Source organism: Schistocerca piceifrons, chromosome 4 (assembly GCF_021461385.2).
Source record: "Schistocerca piceifrons isolate TAMUIC-IGC-003096 chromosome 4, iqSchPice1.1, whole genome shotgun sequence".
Classification (NCBI taxonomy): Eukaryota; Metazoa; Arthropoda; class Insecta; order Orthoptera; family Acrididae; genus Schistocerca; species Schistocerca piceifrons.
The window spans coordinates 480003383-480025723 of NC_060141.1; the positions used below are offsets into that span (position 1 = coordinate 480003383).

The window sequence follows — 22341 nt, forward strand, 5'->3', positions numbered from 1 at the left end:
ATAGCTTCATTTGAACCTCTCTTAATAGTTTCATCCTTTATGATAAGTGCCCTGCACAGAACACCCAGTTTATACCATATGCCGCTCACTGCAACTCGGGGATCCTTCTACGTCAATGCCACTGTTGTGGAGAACACGTACATTTCACAATATCAGCAGCAAATTTGGGTGAAGTTTCTGTTGGCTTAAAAAATATGCTACACTTACTGCTCATTATTCAAAAAACACATCAATTGCCATGGTCTGGAAAAGCGTTTGTTGAAATATTTTTTCCCCGATTTAAAATCCGCCGATTGCAAGATTTGACAAAATGCCTCAACACTGGCTATGCCTTGTCTTCAATGAACACAAAAGGCAATACAACTGATATCTTTGGTAATGGAGAGAGTGCTGATATACTAAGCACCCCTTCTTGCATCAAGCAAAATACACTAGAATAATTAAATCTACCGCAATCACTTTCCTTCCTATATTCTTCAACACACAGGGCTATTACAAATGATTGAAGCGATTTCATAAATTCACTGTAGCTTCATTCATTGACATATGGTCACGACACACTACAGATAAGTAGAAAAACTCAAAGTTTTGTTCGGCTGAAGCCGCACTTCAGGTTTCTGCCGCCAGAGCGCTCGAGAGCGCAGTGAGACAAAATGGCGACAGGAGCCGAGAAAACGTATGTCGTGCTTGAAATGCACTCACATCAGTCAGTCATAACAGTGCAACGACACTTCAGGACGAAGATCGACAAAGATCCACCAACTGCTACCTCCATTCGGCGATGGTATGCGCAGTTTAAAGCTTCTGGATGCCTCTGTAAGGGGAAATCAGTGGGTCGGCCTGCAGTGAGCGAAGAAACGGTTGAACGCGTGCGGGCAAGTTTCACGCGTAGCCCGCGGAAGTCGACGAATAAAGCAAGCAGGGAGCTAAATGTACCACAGCCGACGGTTTGGAAAATCTTATGGAAAAGGCTAAAGCAGAAGCCTTACCGTTTACAATTGCTACAAGCCCTGACACCCAATGACGAAGTAAAACGCTCTGAATTTTCGGCGCGGTTGCAACAGCTCATGGAAGAGGATGAGTTCAGTGCGAAACTTGTTTTCAGTGGTGAAGCAACATTTTTTCTTAATGGTGAAGTGAACAGACACAATGTGCGAATCTGGGCGGTAGAGAATCCTCACGCATTCATGCAGCAAATTCGCAATTCACCAAAAGTTAACGTGATTTGTGCAATCTCACGGTTTAAAGTTTACGGCCCCTTTTTCTTCTGCGAAAAAAACGTTACAGGACACGTGTATCTGGACATGCTGGAAAATTGGCTCATGCCACAACTGGAGACCGACAGCGCCGACTTCATCTTTCGACAGGATGGTGCTCCACCGCACTTCCACCATGATGTTCGGCATTTCTTAAACAGGAGATTGGAAAACCGATGGATCGGTCGTGGTGGAGATCATGATCAGAAATTCATGTCATGGCCTCCACCCTCTCCTGACTTAACCCCATGCGATTTCTTTCTGTGGGGTTATGTGAAAGATTCAGTGTTTAAACCTCCTCTACCAAGAAACGTGCCAGAACTGCGAGCTCTCATCAACGATGCTTTCGAACTCATTGATGGGGACATGCTGCGCCGAGTGTGGGAGGAACTTGATTATCGGCTTGATGTCTGCCGAATCACTAAAGGGGCACATATTGAACATTTGTGAATGTCTAAAAAAACTTTTTGAGTTTTTGTATGTGTGTGCAAAGCATTGTGAAAATATCTCAAATAATAAAGTTATTGCAGAGCTGTGAAATCGCTTCAATCATTTGTAATAACCCTGTAGATTGTAATGACTTTCCCAATGACTATTTGTAACCGCTTGTAGTACAATTGAATGAAAATGCCTATAACCATAAGACATCATACCAGAATTTTCTGTACATTTTAGATGAATGCGGTTTCTATGAACATCACCAATTCATTTGAATGTTTCTGTAAGTTCTATAAATATTTTATAGTATTTAGAAGCTCATCTGCAGAACACACACTCCATGTGGAGTGGCTGAAGGCAATCCCACAACACTTTGGTAGTTGACTCCACATTTCTTATAATGGTTGCGAATCCTATTGTGAATATAGAGCTATGTCTCAAAAAACTACTTCTGGTCTCCAGGAACTTTTAACAATTCTTGTTTCATTAACTGTTGATGACCCTTAAGAAGACACATTATTCTGTTGGAAAAGTTAAATAAAAGAAAGCTGTACTTATTTGTACATCACATAAGATAAGGGAGTTTTGTACAGCAACCAAATGGCAACATACTCTCATCTTTGAGCACTATTGTTTGCCCAAATCTTGTTTCGTTAATTCATACTGTTTACGAGATTCACAGGTGTTACGAATGTTTGATTCTTGCTTTATGGGTGCATCATATATGATCAATGGGTGCATCATATATGATCAATTTCCTCAAGAATGGAGTAAGTTATAGATGCCATTCCAAGATCAAACAATATTTCAATATGTCAACAACATTTGGTATGCAGCAACATGTGACTTAACAAGCACCAAATGCAAATTCATAGCAACATCTATGTGTCAATGCAAACCAGTCAGCTTTCTCACAGTAGGCTACTAAATTTTGAAATATCGCAATGATTAATGAAACAATAAACAGCTCTTCACGAAACTGTCTAATAAATCCTTAAGATGCATGAGAATTTTTTTTACCTAGTAGTTTCTTTAAAATTGTTGGAGAAAGACTGCAGATCGGCCGGCTTGTGCTTTTGCTGATGAAGCAGTGAAGTGAGCCTACTGGCTACTGGGCTCATGCCCCACTATAACTAGACATGAAGCAGCATTGCAGCAGCTGCACGATGCACAGCTCTGCTCTGTCATGTCCCTCTACTATAATTCAGACTCATTGAGGAACAAAAACCTTAATTGTAATCTGGACACTACTGCTGCTGGTATACATTTTATTTCTATGGGTAGGTTATCAAAGAATTTTATAACTGTGGGTTTCACTTCTTTCTGTGGTGAAGTCAGGCCCACTAGTGCATATTGTAGATCATTTCTCTCAGGATTACGAATCTGAGCAGCTAATTCCTACTGTGATTCAATAATATGAAAATGTGGTCAATATTCAAAATTGCTTAAAAACATCTCTGAAAGATGCACTGTGTGAATCCCACAAAATACCAATTAGTTTTGTGTACCTTAAGGTTGTTTACACTGAGTTTGAAACAGGTTTTGCAACATCTCTATCTACATAGATACTCTGCAAATCACATGTAAGTGCCTGACAGAAGATTCATTGAACAACCTTAATGATAATTCTCCATTATTCCAATCTCATACAGCACGTGGAAAAAACAAACACCTATATCTTTCCATGCAAGCTCTGATTTCCCAATTTTATTATGATGATTGTTTCTCCCTATGTAGGTCAGCATGAAAAAACAAAGTAGTTTTGCATTAGGAGGAAAAAGTTGGTGATTGAAATTTTACGAGAAGATTTCGCCACAGCAAAAGCATTTTTGTTTTAATAATGTCCACACCTAACCCTATACCATTTCAGCGATACTCCCTCTCCTATTTCACGTGCTGTTCTCCTGTGAACTTTCTTGATGTACTCTGTCAATCCTAACTGGTAAGGATCCCACTGTGCAGCAGTATTCTAAAAGAAGATGGATAAGCATACTGCAGGCAGTCTCATTAGTAGATCTCTTACACTTCTTAAGTGTCCTGCCAATGAAACACTGTCTTTGCTTAGTCTTCCTCACAAAATTTTGTGTGTGTTCCTTCCAATTTAAGTGTTTCACAATTGTAATTCCTGGGTATTTAGTTGAATTTATGACCTTTAGATATGACTGATTTATCATGTAACCAAAGTTTAACAGATTCGTTTTAGCACTCATGTGGACGACCTCACACTTTTCGTTATTTAGGTTCAATTGCCAATTTTTGCACCATAGAAATATTCTTGTAAATCGTTTTGCAATTTGTTTTGATCTTCTGATGACTCTACTAGTCATAAATGACACCATCTGCAAACAACCTAAGACGGTTGCTCAAATTGTCTCCTAACTCATTTACATACACAAGTTACAGCAAAGGGCCTACAATGCTATAGCTTGGGGAATGCAAGAAAGTGTTTTACTTTAACACTTTCCATCAATTATGATGAACTGTGACATCTCTGACAGGAACTCATGAATCCAGTCACATATCTGAAACGGTATTCCATAAGCAAGCAATTTCACTACAAGCCACTTGTGTGGTGCAGTGTCAAAAGCCTTCTGGAAATATAGAAATATGGAATCAATTTGAAATCCCATGCCAATAGCACTAACACTTCATGTAAGTAAAGATAAAACAATGGAAAATCCAGGACGGAATGTAACAATATTATGAGAAGGAAAGTTGCCACTCACGATACAGCGGAGATGCTGAGTCACAGACAGGCACAACAAAAGGACACTTGGCAGTGTGATTTCAGTTGCCTGAGACTGCAGGTGTAGGTGTGTGTGTGTGTGTGTGTGTGTGTGTGTGTGTGTGTGTGTGTGTGTGTGTGTGTGTGTACTGCTGACAAAGGCCTTAAATGGCCGAAAGCTATAATCGTGTGAATCTTTTTGTTGTGCCTTTCGCAACTCAGCATGTACACTGTATAGCGAGTAGCAACTTTCTCCTCGAGTTAATTCACAATGTTCGAACACACTATATGTTCCAAAATCCCACTGCATATTAACATTAACGATATGAGCCTGTAATTTAGTGATTACTCCTACAGCCTTTCTTATATATTGAAGTGACCTGCACAACTTTCCCATCTTTGGGTACAGATCTCTGGTAACCAGCAGTTGTATATGATTGTTTGTAAGGAGGTATTGTATCAGTGCACTCTGGAAGAAACCTGACTGGTGTACAGTCTGGACTGGAAGACTTGCTTTTGTTAAGTGATTTAAGCTGCTTCACTACTCCAAGAATATCTACTTTTTTGTCACTCATGTTGGCAGCTGTTCTTGTTTTGAATTCTGTCACTAATTCTGGAATCAAGAATTTGCAACACATCACGAATAGAAAGTGTTCCACGTTTGTGTCAGTATGGATCAAAGGTAACAATGTTTCTCATTGGCTACACAGAACTAGTGTTTGTTTAAGCTCTGCCCTAATTTGTATAGTGCTGCGAGTTGTCGTATGTTGCACTGCACATTGTATCTCATTTTGAAAATGAAGTGTACAACTTCTTACACGCTAATAGAATGTATGTTGCGCCAGTTATAAAAGTACAAAAGTGGGGCAAGGCTCTCTACATAAAACCACTGTTGCTTACTATCAGCAGCAGTGATGTGGACAGGAAGCCAAGATCTCTTTTAGCTCCGAACAGACATGAGAAAAATAAAATTGGAGAACAAGAAATCTGGCAGTGGTACAGAATCTTTGTTTACATCAAAGTGATTTGGTTTCCATTATTTACAGGTTTTGGATGATTATTCAGGAACCAAACAAAGAACAGACAATAAAAAAAGAGATAAACAAGGTTATGCTTGTTTATGTTTATTTGTATTCTGCACTGTACAACAATATTATTAATTATTTTATCGCAGTACAAATCCTTGTGTGTTTAAAAAGCACTATGCAAATTCATCTCAAATTTCTGCCACCCTTCCTTCCACAATAACCTCCATTTGTTCCAATTCCACCAATCCTTACCTCTCGCCAACATAATCCTGCAAAACCACATCAATCACACTCATACCTCCTTGCAATAACTTCTCTCCAACCATAAAATTATTCTGCTATGCAACCAAGTTCTGGATCCCAAACACACACACTGAACTCGTCATCCATGAACTAGAGCAACATGCACAATACCACCTCAAAAAACTCTCCAGCCTGCTCACTTCCTACTCCCGCCTCGGAGTACCACTGTCCACCTCTACAATAACCTGCAAAACCACCCACATCCCCTCATAGCTGACAAACCCTGTCTCACAAACCTACTAAATATACCCTGCCCTCAAAAACTCCCTCCCAGAATCCAGAACTAAAACAGACCTGAAACACAGTAATGACCTTTCCCTCCAAAAGCCTTAGTCCCACAGAAATAGTCCTTTCCAAAGGCCTCACCTTTTGCCTGACTCAAATTCAATCATAAAGGACTTGTTAAAGACCTCCTCTCCTTCTCCCAGTCCCTACAGTGGAAACACTTTTCTGCCATCAACCCTACCAATCAGAGTCAACCAAAGACCAACACTGAACCCCGCCTGACTCAGTCCACTTCTCCATACAACTGTGATACCCCCACTGCTCCCAAATCACCCCTGATAACTTAGCAGAATTTCTTAACCTCAAATCTTTCCTCAGCATCATTCCCCAAACCCCTTAACATGCAAATTAACTTTACATCTACAGAAAGAACCGCAACCCAGCATCTAAAAACTGATCTCGGCCTTATAATCCTACCTGCTTACAAAGGCTCCACCAGTGCTATTTTGAACTGCAAGGATTACCTGGCAGAAGGACTCTGCCACCTGTCAGATGCATCCATCCACAAACCCTGCCACAGTGACTCCATTCCAAAAATCCAGTAGGAACTTCAGTCTCTCCTCAAATTCTTATGCCTATCCCAGAACCTCTCCCTGGAGTCTAATCTCTCCTCACCCCTACCACTCCCTGAACTCTTACCTTCTACATGCTTCCTAGATTAGACTACTCAAGGTTAAATCTAACTTTGGCTCAGAAGAGGGTAAATTATGCTGCCACAAAAGTCTTTGGTCACTTACCTAATAGCATCAAAAGTCTGACATAGCCATACAGCATTTAAAAGGAAATTAAAAGAATTTCTGAATGGCAACTCCTAAAAAATTTGTCATGTAATATTTTGTGTAATGTAATATCTTGTATAGACACCTGTTATCATCATCATCATCATCATCATCATCATCATCATCATCATTATTATTATTATTATTATTATTATTATTATTATTATTATTATTATACGTTCCACATCATTATGAAGTGTCTTATTCATGATCTATGGAACAAGTAATAATCTAATCTTCCTGAAATCCATAAACCCGACCAACCAGATGCATCAATAAGGCCCTTTACTGGGTTCCCACAGTGACTTTCTGCTCTTGTTGACCAACACCTCCAGCCTGTTATCTGCAATCCACCCTCCCATACAAAAGACAACTGTTTCCTCCAAAGACACACTACAGTTCCAGTTCCTTTACCACACAGTGTCCTGCTCATTACTATTGAACACTGTCTTTCCCAATGCCTGACAGATTCCAAATGCACAACCTCTTTCCTTGTCGCCATGATCTACTACACCCTCACCAACAATATTATCTCCTTTGAAGGCATTATTTGCAAACACATCTTGTGTGCAGCTATGGGCACCCACATGGCATCATCCTATGCCAACTTATTCATGGGCCATATAAAGGAATCCTTTCTAAACACCCGAATCCCAAGCTCCTTAACTCGTTCAGATTCTTGACAACATCTTAGTGATCCGGATCAAGGGTGAGAACACCCTACTCACATTCCTCCACGAACTCAATAACTTCTCCCCCATTAATTTGACCTTGACCTGGTCCTACTCAATCCAACAAGCCACTTTCCTTGATGTTGACCTCCACCTCAAAGATGGTCACATCAATACCTCAGTCCATATAAAGCATGTCAACCACCAGCAATATCTCCACTTCAACAGCTTCCACCTATTGCAGACCAAGAAGTCCCATCCATACAGTCTAGCCACTTGTGTACATCACACCTGCAGTGACGAGCTGTCCCTCTTGGAAGGTACCAAGCATCTCACTGAGGCCTTTATTTGCCCTCCCAACCTTGTACGAAAACACATCTCTTATCCTTCCAGTCACCCACTACCTCCCAAAATCCCACCCCATGTCTGGCCACAGAGGAGCATTCCCCTTGTGACTCAGTACCACCCAGGGCTGAAACAACTGAATTACATGCTCTGCCAGGGTTTCTACAACCTCTCGTTGTACCCTGAAATGAGAAATCTCCTATCCACTACCCTTCCCACCCCTCCCAAAGTAGTATGCCACTGCCCACCAAACAACCTTCACAATACCCTTGTCCTTCTCTACACAATGCTCCCAACCCCTTGCCTTATGGCTCATATTTCTGTAATAGACCTAGCTATATGCAAGACCTGTCGCATACATCCTCCAACCATCACCTACTCCAGTCTGGTCTCAATCACCATCTAGCCAATCAAAGGCAGGGCTATCTGTGAAACTAGTCATGTTATCTACAAGCTAAGCTGCAACCACCATTCTGCATTCTAAATAAGCTTGACAACCAATAAGCAGTCTCTCTCTCTCTCTCTCTCTCTCTCTCTGAGGCAGAGGAGGAACTGTGCTTAACAGAGGAGTCAATAGTAAATGTGGCAGATTCCAATTGTAGATACGGTCACTGACACGGGGGTGGAAGACGTTCTGTTTGTTGAAAATGGTTATTTGGAATAATTTAAATCTGTGTATAAAAATCTTAAATGTATGATATAGTGCTATTAACATAACTGAATTACCTATACATATTCCTTTAATTGTTCGACTGAAGCTTCATAAACTGCAACTACTTGAGATTTAGCTTGCTTTGAAATGTGAAAAAAAAAAGGGTTAAGTCTTTGCTTCACAAGGATTCATTTTCTGAAATCATGTGGCTTCCTTTGTAAAAATGGGCACTATAATAGTCCGTAGAATTTCAAACCCAGATGGTGACATCATAGCAAAGCTACGAAACCAGAACCATCTTCAAGGTTCAGTTAGCACAGCATCTCTATCATCCCACATCATCTAGAGTAAGTTTTTGTCCAGTAACAATGACTATATCTTTTGCTTTGTCTGCTTCTTTTGTCAATTATTACTAATACATCTAATAAATCTACAAAATGCGAACTTACAGCTTTATGTTCACGAAGTTTTTTGGGCAATATTCTTGTGAAAAAAGTAGCTGCAAGTAAATGTTGTAGCAGGTTAGTGTGTGGTTTTTCCAGCTTTAATTTTTCAACAATACAAATTGCCAAGCAGTGGAGATTTTCTGCACTGTTAAGTTATTTCTTCCTGGTACACAATTTGTCAAACATTACTGTCCTTACACCTTTTTTTAATATATATATATATATATATATATATATATATATATATATATATATATATATATATATATATATATATATATATATATATATATAAAGAATTTGTATGATATGTTACAAACTGCAGTTAAAAACTATTTAAGATTTGTGCGTATCATGGAGGTTGCTCTGGCTATTTTATAGAAGTTAAATTTTTGAAAATATATCAGTTTTGGTTTTTTATATTGTGGAGTTTGTTCTAGCTATGTACGTGAAGTGAAGGTTTCAATACACATCTGGAACCATATGAAATTAAACCATATCATGGACTTTGTTTGAGCTACAAAGACCAAGTGAAAATTTTGATGCCAGCTTTTATGCTGATTGTGGTCTTCATATGAGATATATAGGCCAAATGAAACTTCCAACATCAATTTTTGTGGCTTACTGATGTTCTGAATTATTTATTGTTTGGGTAGGAATGAATTTTACATTGGGAATGTCATTTTGTTTTTTCCCATCCAAAACTCGAAAATTCCCATTAACTTCATGTCGTTCTTCTAATCATTTTAGTTACACTTTGTAATATGAGACTTCTTGTCTGTCTGCATCCTGAATGTGTAATGTCACGATAGCCATATTGCTAAGACTGAGATGGCAATAAGTACTTACTCTGAGCTATATGTAGTCACTTAGATGCAGATCACACATTATAAGAGAATCCTTGTGCAACTGCTCATTGTAGAACATTACCTAACACATCACAACCATACTCTGAGCTGTAACTAGAGTCACACAGTTCTAGATACCTGTGCCTGATGAACAGTGGCTTCCCTCGCCATTTGAATGTAACACTCTTTCCTTCTGGGATGTCACTCAGTTTCACTTCAATTTTCGCCAAAGCTAGCACGTCTGCAGATGCACTCATACTTGAGACAAACTGGGTTACTATTGCCTTCGCAGCATATGCTCCTCCAATGGCACCAGCTGAAAGTAATAATTTTTGATTAGTATCTTCTTCCCACGTATGCAAAGATACTTTATTCATACTAACAAAAGTTACCCTCTAGTAATGGCATCAGCTGTTTTAAACATGAATACTGTGGTTAAGGAAAATCAAGTTTTAACTATTATTAATGTCTGCACAGCATCACAGAAAGTATCACTCCAGGATGGTAGGCGTTTGTAATAGAAGTACGACTGAGGTGTACAGAGTACACCATGGCGTAAGTCACTATTAAATCCATTCTCGTAAAATTACTTTCAGGAGACATATGTTACTGGACACAGAACTGCTAAATCTAGATGACTATCAAAGCTCAAATTTAAATTCTTACTTCCCGCTACTAGGTACGTAAAAGATTTTCGGGCTTCCGGGTCCGTATTCTTCACTGTTGCATCTGCTACTGAATGTCTTCTGTATGCACTGAAATCTGGAACCTGAATATCCGTGTGTGCACATCTCACTTGAGTAGTAACTGTAAACCAAAGTCAGCACTCAACATTAACAGAGAATCAAGGTTTATTCTACATTGCAGCAAATATAATTTACGGTTTTACCTGTTGGGCCAGAACACACCCTCAAATTACCCTTGGGTAAAGTCTGGCTTAAAGAATAACATGTACGTCGCTTCGGCAGACTTGGGGTCACAATCTTTTCAGATGAAATTGCAACCGGCGTAGCTGGTAGCTTTAATTGAGGTGCTACAACCTGCGATGTTGCTTTTAGGTACGGTGCTAAATTTCCCGCACGAGATACGATATTCATCATGCTTGTGTTAACTTAGTATTACGTCTTATACTCCTTCTACGCCAATCCCACCTTCACCTCCACTGCAAAAGAACTAACGTATAGAACTTTACTTCGCATTTTCGCCACTAGGGAGGTATGAGAAATTTCGATATCTGCCCAGTGCCAATAGTGTAAAGTGAGCTATTACGACAGTAAAAACACATAGAAAGCTACCAAACAATTAATTTTTCATAATTCGTTCCCCTGGAAGTCAACAGGACTCATTGTAAGGCCACAGCAGTTACTTTCCTATTCCAAAGACTTAAGCTGATGTACTGAAATTTTTCATAATTCGTACACAACTGTTTCCGGCTGTAGCCTACACCAACATTTCTTTTTATGCACGGGTTAGAGAAATTAAGTTATTTATAAATATTGAACGGACCTATCTCAGGTATTATTTGAAATAAATAGAAATTAAATGCAACGCCGTATATGTGTTATCGCGTAAGCGCAAATTATATGGACCTCATTATACAATATTGCAAATTGTGAATTTTGCGGGAGTCTCCTGCAGCGGACATGGAATCTTAGCATTGGTGTTGCATGAATCGTGTCAAGATGGTTGCATGTTTATGATTTGGCGCAAGGTTTACCTTGAACGATGTTGGATTTGTATAAAAACACCTGTTAAACATGTTTATGTAGAAAATCGGAACGTAGCACATATATACATTGACAGTAATTAGATTTGGCCTCGTTTATTGGGAACGCAGTTACGAACCAAAATTTATTTAGGCCTAAGTGCATTTACTGCACTATACTAATTTTAGAGCTAGGCTTCCCCATGTGAGTCTGAAGAACAGCAGGGAGGTGCGTATTTACATTCGTAGTTATTTACCATCACTTTATTGATCATTTTGCGTCTGTCAGTATCACGCTGTGTTCGTAGTGCTGTTGTAAATCATATACGCGATGTCCGGAAACGCTACTAGTTTTTAAATAGTATGCACTTTATACGACAACGTTAATGAGTTATATTGATTTGACAGTGAAGTTAATTTATTCTAATGCGTTGAAATTGGAAGTGTTGTGTTATGTCATTCTTCCATTCCAGCTGATACATTCCAAACAACATCTGGAATGGATTCACAGCAGCAGTTCTGTCTTAAGTGGAACAGTTTTGGCAGCAATCTAGCAACAACATTTGGAAACTTATTTCGATCCGAGAGCTTAACAGACGTTACATTGTTTTGTGAAGGTGAGATATTTGTGTAGATGACTTGAGACTGACAGTATGTGTTGACAGTATGTGTTTTTAACTTGTCATGTCACTCAAGTAAATATAAAATTGTATTAACAACGAACGATATTTATTTGATCACCATTCATTATTAGTTCTGTCCTGCAAATGTGATTGATGTGCTGCTGCTCCTTTTCTTATTGTGACCTATGCAACATACTTTTTGTAGTCTGAAAATACTGCCCATGTACACCAAGTTTCCACAAATAGCACTTGTACAATTATGGAGAGGAAATATGCAGAGTAAACTTAAGTTTCTCCATTCTTAAATCACCAATAGCAATATTTTATCAAAACTTTAAACACAAACCCTAAGAATTTCAACAAAATTTTCACCATTTCATTGTAAGATACCGTGCACTTATTTCACACAATCGTGATTTGGCTTTGTAGCCATTCGCAAGTCCATGTTCAAATGTTAGGCTACAGTATATATGAACTGTGTACACATCATATCTTCATTGACAGAGACATATTTCTGGACGACGCGCGCGCGCGCGCGCGCACACACACACACACACACACACACACACACACACACACACACACACACAAAGAAAACAATACGTCATATAGGGAGGTGAGCATTTGAACATGCACTTGAGAATGGCTGTAAAGCCGAAACAGTGGTTGTGTGAAATAAATGAACTGTAGTTTATGGTCAGTTAGCAGAAATTTCTTTTGGAAAGTTCTAAATGAGTGTGACCCCCGCTCCCCCATAAAAGGAAAATCGTAAGTAGTACTGTACTGAAATTCATCAGGGCATTATGATTATCGTTATACAGTCCTAGATGGAGTCTTTCATGGTATATCAAGTGGTTAACAGTTTTTTTCAAACATCAGTTCATACAAGGAGAAAAAAGTCTCTGATGTATCTTAAATAACCAAGTAGGTCTACATGGGGCTAGCAACAAAGGGCACACTGCATGAGGTGTAGGACAGTATGGAGCCAAGTACTTCCCACTGCCATATTTAGATGTAGGTTAATTTAGGTATGTATTAGCAAAATTTTCAATAAATTGTCTCGAAACAAACATCAATTGTCCTAGATTGTAAGAAGCGAAAGAATTTTAAAGTCATATATAATAAAATTACAACTCATTGTTTCCGTTGATAAGTGAGTGGGGTGACTGTCTGAAATACATGGATGTCTTCAGTAGTAACTCAACAATGTTATTGGATCTAAGTAGGCTACTACTTCTCATATCTTTCAGCAATTGCCATGACTGATTATTTCAAGTCACATGTTAATGTAGTTATTGATGTAGAGGTATCTGTAGGCTACATTTATTGTACCAAACAAATAAATCTGTATATTTGTTGCCTCCATAAAATTCCATTTTAGCAGATACAGATGCAGTAAAAGTAAAACTTTCTTGTATCAAAAAAGTGATTTTTTTTTTCCTATATGAGGAGCACCATTTCAAATTGTGTTATGTACACCAATGGACAAAATTAAGTTTGATGATTTTTTTACATTGCTTCTGAATCATTCTTTCAAGCTCTAAAGTCAGATTGTATCAAATTGTATTCACTAAAAACATTGTATCTGCTGAGAACTAGCTGTTTTTTCAAATCATATCCAGTCCTCTGCATTGTGTGTTTCAGATTGTATTGTGTCTATTGTAAACACTATGTGAAGCTTATTAGGGCCTCGTTACTTTGCTTAGCTGGTTATACTAACAACGAGCATGCTTTTCTTGACAATGCTATGTGTATAATAATGGCAGTATCTTTTACTTGTGAACTGTGTGTAGGGAAACAACTTTTCCTCTCATGGAGGAAGAAAGCGCTGTGGGTGGTAATTCAGGAAGAAGCCGAAAGAGGTATAGAAAAACAAACTTGCCCATGAACTTAAACAGTAGACAGTAGAGCTAGAGAAGCAAAGAAGAGTGACATAAAAAATAATTTAGTATGTAGGCCTAAATGTTTGGTGGTTGATTGGAGGAGCAAAGGATATTCAGATTTCTGTTGTAACATCATTGAATCAGTTGCTTTGGTAACTGACAATGAGGAAGTTGATGTGTCAGCTTGTGGTTGCTTGGAAGGAGAAGCACTGAATCAAATTTGAAGAGAAACCAATAGAATGGCCATTCTGAACATTCTATAAATCAATACTTTTATCCATAAGATTTAGATTTTGGACTAACAATTTTGTTGAATAATAACACAAACAAGCATTTAAATAATGGCGCATATCATTAAATAATTATTGCAAAAAGACATTGTGAATTATAAAAATGGTTAATGTAATATTTTGGGTCGACAGAAGCGTCCGATCCCACACGTCGGCTTTGACCCGTGACGTAAGGGTGTTGTCATGTGTGACGTCATGACGGCGTGGAGTTTGGTTTGAGTGTGGCTGTCTCCAGTTCTGTTTTATCTTATTTTATTTACTTTTCTGATCTGTTCGTTCTATCTCGTGAGATTTTTTTTTTTTTTTTAATTTAAAAACACTTATTACTTATTTTAATTATCTGTTTCCTCGAATTTCTGTTTTAGTTTATTATATTTATCTTTCTGATCTGTTCATTCTATCCCGTGAGATTTTTTTTTTTTATTTTTTTTTTTTTTTTAAAGACAAAAAGCACTAATCAGCTACTGAAGCATCTTTATCTTCTATGGGTTGCAGGGGTTACGACCCCTGGGGAGGTGGGTGGGTATTCATGCATGGCTGTCTTCACTTACACGTTGTAGCTATGCAAGGCATCTAAATTTGTTTATATTTAGTTTGCCCCCCACCCAAAACACCCCATTTCCCGGGCTTGTCCCGTTAGTGTCTTTAGGCTTCTTGTGGAAAGTGTGTGTGTTTGTTTTTGTTTCCGCCATATTTGTGACGTCATGGGTCAAAGCAGACGGGTGGGATCGGACGCTTCCGTATTTCCAATATTTTTATTGTGTAATAACATGGTTTTCAATAATAGCATATTAGTTTGATATAAAACTTATTAAAGTCAGTTGGCAACTAGAGGGGTGTTATGAGTTCACTGTGCATTAGAACTTTTGTTGTGGAAAGTTTTTATTTAAAGCTAGTGTTCTTCTATGATGAACTTCAGGAAAACTTCTAATGGCCAAGAACACTAGTATACTATTTATTTAAATGACTTGTTTCAGTAAGACTATTTTCCCATCTTCAGATCGTCTACTTCACAGCTCATGTAACCTCCGCCATCAGTGCGTTGTATCAAGGCAGAGATTACCTGAATTGTAAAGTTGGAGATCCGAAGATGATAACATATTTTACTCAAATCGGTCATCAAAATAATTACTTTACTAATAAAGACATTGGCTGTGAGTAGAAAGGTTGAAAACTTGTGCTGGACCAGGATTCGAATTCGCACCATGTGGACACAGTGGTCATCGCAACTACAGGGACTACCCTTGCACACCTCCTGTCTGATCCAAATTCTCAATCTATCCACACACTACGAATATAGTGCCCCTTGCCCATTATCCCCACTACTCAAGGCATTTCACCGATTTCCCTAAGAGCTGAGGTCTGGTGTGCCTCCACACTGAAGAGCTCATTGACTGTCCTCGCCTTATGTTCTTTCAGACATAAGGCTATTTATATACAAGTGGTGTCTATTCTTTTGGACAAAAGGCTAGGATGGCCAATGATCTATTCAGTGCCATGTGCTGACCACTGTGTCCTGATGGTGCAATGATTGGTGCATCTGCCGAGTAACCAGTGTCGACTCACAGCTGATGTCTGTAATTCCTTTGTGTCTAAATTCATGGTGGCTGCTGGATAAAAATGGTGTCAGGCACCCCCCCCACACACACACACACACACACACACACACACACACTTGATGTTGGTTGTTTGGAGTTTTTCCAAAGTTCATTATATTACTGATCCCCATTCTGGCAGTGTCAGGAACATTTTCTTCTATAATAATACCAAGAATAATTGTGTTTTCTTCTTTATATATTTTACAGATTATCGAACCAAAGCATATCAAGACCAACAAATTTTTCTTTCATTTCAAGAATAAAATTGCAAATTGATATCACTTTTTCGTGTTTCTAGAAGAATGCCCCAGACAGAATAACTTTGTATTGAACAATTTGGGAAAAAATTACCAGGTTTATGGGTAATCAGTTTCTTGCTTCACCTGTAAAATTTCGTTTTTCGGACATAATACAATTTGAAATTGTGCATATCTTATAGGGTTCTAGGGATTAACAATATTAAAGAACTGTTTTTTTTTTCTTTTTTTCCTTCATTTTTTATCACTACATACAACTGTTGATTCAAGTGATTCTGTTACATCACATGTAATTTTCTGAGCCTTTTTCTTCATAATCCATGGACTTTTAATGAGTTACAACTGAAAAAATTATGATAATTTTTTTAATTTGTTTTAATTGTGTGACATCTTATTGTTATTTACTTTTGGATATGTTATTGTTATTATTATTATTACTACTACCCATTACATGCTGATGAGTAAAATAAGGTGAAAAAATATTTTCATAAGTAACTTCATATGAGCAAGGAACTTTGAATGGTTTCTATGAACTTCATTTTTTTCCAGTAAAAGTCTAGATTGGGACCAGTGCTTACATGTTTCGTGCAGCATTGTTGTCAGCAATCACTGTGAGGTATGATGGGAATGAAAGAGGGGTTCTATGCAGCCAAAGAGAGTGCAGCAGATAGACGACATGTTCGAAGCAAGAGGCGAAGGAATAGTATGACATTCTCATGTCTGTATGTCACTGTCTCAGAAATCTTAATGCATTCAGCGAGAGGAAAAAAAGGTTGATTTTTTTTTTTTTTTTTTTTATTACAATCAAGATTATAAATTTAATTGCTGCTTGTTTCATGTGCAGCAATTCAAGCTGTGCTATTCGGTCTCAACCTAACCACCATCTCATAATTCATGACATATTTGGAAAAAATGCTCGGATATTTGTGAAAACAACAAAGAAGAGAATGATTTCAGTGGTGGGTCTAGAAATTCATTGCCTTATTCCTCGTGTCTCACTGGCTACGCGAAAGTATCATCTCATTGCCTAAGTGAAATTGACGAGTTGCCAGCCTATGAACAGTAAGCAAACACTGCCCTGCCTGATGCTGGTCCAACTTGAAAATCTTGTTAAAATTTGACTGGATATTTTTGCAGATTTTTATCAAATAGTATTTCATTATATATAACTGCACCACTTTCATAAAGTCTGAATTACTCTGAATATTTTCTACCAGGTCATTAAAACATATAGCATAAACAGCAAGGGGCCCAACACACTTCCCTGTGTACAGTTAAATTAACTTCTAGTTGTGTTGATGACTCTCCATGCTAGATAATATGTTGCATCCACCTCACCGAGAAATCCTCATCCAGTCACAAATTTTATTTGATGCCCAATATTGTTGTACTTTTGGTGTGATACCAAGTCAGATGCTTTTCAGAAGCCACCTGATTACCTTGATCATTGGCTTGCAGGGTGTCATCCAAGAAATACTCAAGTTGGGTTTTGCTTGATCAATGTTTTCGGAATCCATTCTAGTTGCCATGTAGGAGATCATTCTGTTCAAAATACCTCATTAAGTTTGAGTTCAGAATATGTTTTAGGATTCCACAGAAGATGAATGTGAATAATAGTTTTGTGGATCACTTCTACTACTTTTTGTGTGGACTGTGTTTTATATGCTTTCTTCTATTTATTCAGAACATTTTTCTTCACTGAGATATCTACAGTATGCTTTGGGTAAAATAAGAGCTATTTCAGCTGCAAATTCTGTTTGGAATCGCACAGGGATTTCATTGGGTTTGGGGTAATACCCTGCATTCACCCTACAAGAAATTCTCAATCCAGTCATATATTTTGTTCGATTTCACATACTTGGCATCTATATTCAAGCATCTGCCAGTAAGTTTTTCTACAACTTAGATACCTTCTCCTTTGGGTCAAGCAAAGCTGTGACAATTTGTGCTGCCCTTCTTTGTAAACAACATCCTCTGTTAGCCCTAATTGAGATTGGCTCCACACACTTCAGCACTAAATCTAAGGGATGAAAATGATTGATGAAGCGGGTCTGTAATATTTGAAAAATAATTATTGTGTTAGTTTCACATACAATCCTTCCCCTGCTACACACTCACAGCACTAATCATTGAAGTTCTGGAACACCTTTAGAAATTCTTCGACTGGAATGTTGTTCAGAATCACCACCATGTTCCATTGAAGCTATTAAGCATCTTCAGAATGCTTGTCCTTCAGAACAGATTTAAGTTCATGGAAGAGCATGATGTCTCCTGAAGCCAAATCAGGTGAATATTGGGGAGAGGAGAGGGTTGCTTATCTCTCTTTGGACCAAACACACACTCAAGAATGCTATGAAGTGCAAGGAAGTAATGGCAAAAGAATATACATGTATGATCATATGTGGTGTACTTTAATCAGATTGTTGCCAATAACTCAGAAACAAGACAGAGAAATGTACCTGACTTTCTATGTGACATGTGAAAGACACCTTATGTTTCTTTTGAACAGCTAATAACATGTTTTTAATCTTTTAAAAAATTAGAGTGAGGGACACCATTACAAATTTTAAGGGTTTGATGTGATTCTATGCTTCAGTTTTCTTATGATACTTACTTAATTGCTACAACTGAGGTATCTGATGAGAGCCTGGTGCCTCGCAATGCTCAGTATTTTAAAATATTTACACACACAACATGAACAGCAGGCTGACATATAAAAAGTTAGGACTAGTCTCCTCCACTACCTCTGCACTAAGGCTTGGAAGTCTCCAGTTTCCATCCGATGGCACTTACTCATGTTGAAAAATCATATCAGATTTATATTGTACCTTCAGACACATGTATGCCTTACTGTTGCTAGCTAATTCATAGAACAGTATTTTAAAAACTGTTTGAAAACCAGTAGGGTCCTCAAAGACGTGTAGAGAGAGTGTTGATTTCTGTAACTCACTTGACACTCCAAGTGCCATCTAGCAGCATTTTGCAAATTGGACAGGTTGGTCTGTCTTAGCATAATCTGCTCCCTGTCAGGAAATATTGTAACTTTGTGTATGCAGAACTGGACTTCCCAGGTTTTGTGTTCAAGCAGGTACTGCTGAGCATCTATTGAGAGCAATGGCCTGAGGTAGCCTGGAGGCACTGCAGTGAGCAGACATATGTCTTGACCAGCCAAGGGCCGCAGCCTGTGGGCATCTTCTAAAGTATTACCGCACTTTTAATGAGAAATAAAGTATTTTTCACATAAACATTGTGTTCTGCCTCATCATTGTGGACTGAAAATGAGGGGAGGACAGTGACTCCTCTCGTATGACACACTCCAAACTTAAATGTACCAGTCCAGGACCAGAGGTCCACGAGGGAACTGCATACAAAGAGCTCTCTCCTAGAAATGGATATGACAAATGACAGTGTCCTTTGCTGAGGTTCCTTAAGAGCTCCAGAGTTATTTCAGATATGTTAGCTTTTAAGAGGGAAAGCACTCTCTACTAGTTCTTTAATACCATTTTACATATTTTAGATCAGTGTCAAGAGTTTGCTACAGTGAATATCAATGAGTCTAAGCAGACACTTTCTTTGCTGCTCAGTAATTTTCCTTCCCACCTATCATATACATTACAGTGTCTTACTGTATCCAAGATTGATGCTGCTGGAGCAAATGAGATGTGATCAGCTGTGATTGTCTTAGTAATCTCAATATAATTTCACAGAAGCCACATCAAATGATTTATTGTTCCCTTCTGTCAAATGATGATGTAATTGAGGAAGTTTGTCAGAAACCCATTGAACACTGGTTGATAGCTTTCGCACCCAGAGGCACCAAGAGTTTGTGCCCCTGTAGCATAAGTATTTCACACTAATGGTGTGTATTTTACATTCTGCTGGTAGGGCAGCTCTACCTTTAAGGGGGAATTTGCCCTGTTTTGTAGTTGGTGATTTAGTACTTAAGTAAATTTTGTGTGAAACTGTGCCCTTACTTTTACCAAAGAGTTTTGTGTGTGTGGTGGGGGGGACTCAGGGAGAGGGGTGCTTTAGTTGAAATGCATAAATTTTATCAGTGTTTTGTATTCAATATGTCTTGCAACCTTCATATAGTTGATTTTAATGAAAGTAAAAAGCAAATAGTCTTGTCTTTATATACTAATAAGAAATGTCATTTATCAAGTAAATTTTATCATTATAAACCACCATCATCTCTAAGAATATTGGTTTTCTTTCTAAGGAGTTTTATCAGTATCACAATTTGCTTGAGAGAGAAAATAGCTCTGTAGTCCATATCTTTGAGACACTAAGTTCCTCCAGCTTATATCTAGGGCTTGTACTCTCACTGTCTGATACAAACTGATCAGAAGAAGGTTTTGCACCACATGCCTACTCGCAAATCTATGATCGTATATTCAAGGGACCACAAAATTGGAGGTGACTTTACTCTGAAATAAAATAATCATGAAAATAAAAGCAGTTTGTTTGCAAATTTTTACACAGCTATGAAATCAAAATCTGCTACTGAGTAACATTCAATACTGTGTTTCTCTGCCCCAAGCATTGTAACATACTTTGATCCTCCCCAGCATGCTGTCCACAATGTGATCGAGACATTGCTACTCAAGCCTATCCCACAGCTCGATGGCAGCCCTTCAGAGACACCCACAGTGCGAGGAGGTTTCCTGTAAATACACAGTGCAAGTTTTAGCTGATCCCAAGATTGCTGAATCAGTCTACTGGCTATTTCATTCAGTTGATGTCTTCCTCCTGGAGGCTGGAGGAAGATGGTCAAAAAGTGAGTGAGATGTGCTGCATTATCATCTTGGAAGGCTAACCCATTGTCGAAATGCTGGCTGTATAGCAGGATGACAGGTTGGAGGTTCTTGTTCCTATACTGTACAGGCCCCATATCACCCTCAAGAGTGATAAGGAGTGCCAGCTGTATACAGGGTGTTACAAAAAGGTACCGCCAAACTTTCAGGAAACATTACTCACACACAAAGAAAGAAAATATGTTATGTGGACATGTGTCTGGAAACGCATACTTTCCATGTTAGAGCTCATTTTATTACTTTTCTTCAAATCACATTAATCATGGAATGGAAACACACAGCAACAGAACGTACCAGCGTGACTTCAAACACTTTGTTACAGGAAATGTTCAAAATGTCCTCCGTTAGCGAGGATATATGCATCCACCCTCCGTAGCATGGAATCGCTGATGCAGCCCTAGAGAATGGCGTATTGTATCACAGCTGTTCACAACACGAGCACAAAGAGTCTCTACATTTGGTACCGGGGTTACGTAGACAAGAGCTTTCAAATGCCCCCATAAATGAAAGTCAATAGGGTTGAGGTCAGGAGAGCGTGGAGGCCATGGAATTGGTCCGCCTGTACCAATCCATCGGTCACCTAATCTGTTGTTGAGAAGCGTATGAACACTTTGACTGAAATTTGCAGGAGCTCCATCGTGCATGAACCACATGTTGTGTCGTACTTGTAAAGGTACATGTTCTAGCAGCACAGGTGGAGTATCCCGTATGAAATCATGATAATGTGCTCCATTGAGTGTAGGTGGAAGAACATGGGGCCCAATCAAGACATCACCAACAATGCCTGCCCAAACGTTCACAGAAAATCTGTGTTGATGACGTGATTGCACAATTGCGTGCGGATTCTCGTCAGCCCACACATGTTGATTGTGAAAATTTACAATTTGATCATCAGAATCGAGGAAGTGCAGTACATACTGATGAAACTAAAATGAGCTCTAACATGGAAATTAAGCATTTCGGGACACATGTCCACATAACATCTTTTCTTTATTTGTGTGTGAGGAATGTTTCCTTAAAGTTTGGCTGTACCTTTTTGTAACACCCTGTATACATGGGACCTCTGTGCTGCATCCATGGAACTGCATGCCTGGGTTATGCATTAGTACGAGCCACTTCCACATGCATGATCAGCAGATGTCAAATTTTGCACTTAATTATGGGAATCCAATACAATTGGCCCAGGTTCTAATCCAGATGATCCCTCACTCACCCTGCGCGTTACAGTGCTGGTATATTTGTACAGTTGTTTGTGATCATTTTAATCTGATGAAGGCAGCTACTATGAGCCAGAGCTACAGTTTTTGTGTTTCACATTGGAGGGGGTTTAATATTTTAGTGGTGTTGACCAACTTGGTGGGGAACTTGCTGTGCTGACTACTACTCCCACCGTAA

The 22341-nt window shown here is 38.7% G+C and overlaps 2 protein-coding genes across 2 annotated transcripts in view; one reads left to right on the forward strand and one right to left on the reverse strand.

Annotated features, from left to right (window-relative positions):
* Nucleotides 1–10953, reverse strand: part of LOC124794800 (cytochrome b-c1 complex subunit Rieske, mitochondrial) — a 35056-nt gene extending 24103 nt beyond the window's left edge. Inside the window, exons 1-3 of the mRNA XM_047258457.1 lie at nt 10666–10953; nt 10443–10583; nt 9915–10092 (exon numbers count right to left, since the gene is read on the reverse strand). Of these exons, the coding sequence (XP_047114413.1) occupies nt 9915–10092; nt 10443–10583; nt 10666–10876 (530 nt within the window). The 5' untranslated portion in view covers nt 10877–10953. The remainder of the gene's footprint in view (nt 1–9914; nt 10093–10442; nt 10584–10665) is intronic.
* A 364-nt stretch (nt 10954–11317) lies between these two features.
* LOC124794799 (zinc finger protein chinmo) overlaps nt 11318–22341 on the forward strand; it is a 125822-nt gene continuing 114798 nt past the window's right edge. Inside the window, exons 1-2 of the mRNA XM_047258456.1 lie at nt 11318–11710; nt 11955–12098. Of these exons, the coding sequence (XP_047114412.1) occupies nt 11981–12098 (118 nt within the window). The 5' untranslated portion in view covers nt 11318–11710; nt 11955–11980. The remainder of the gene's footprint in view (nt 11711–11954; nt 12099–22341) is intronic.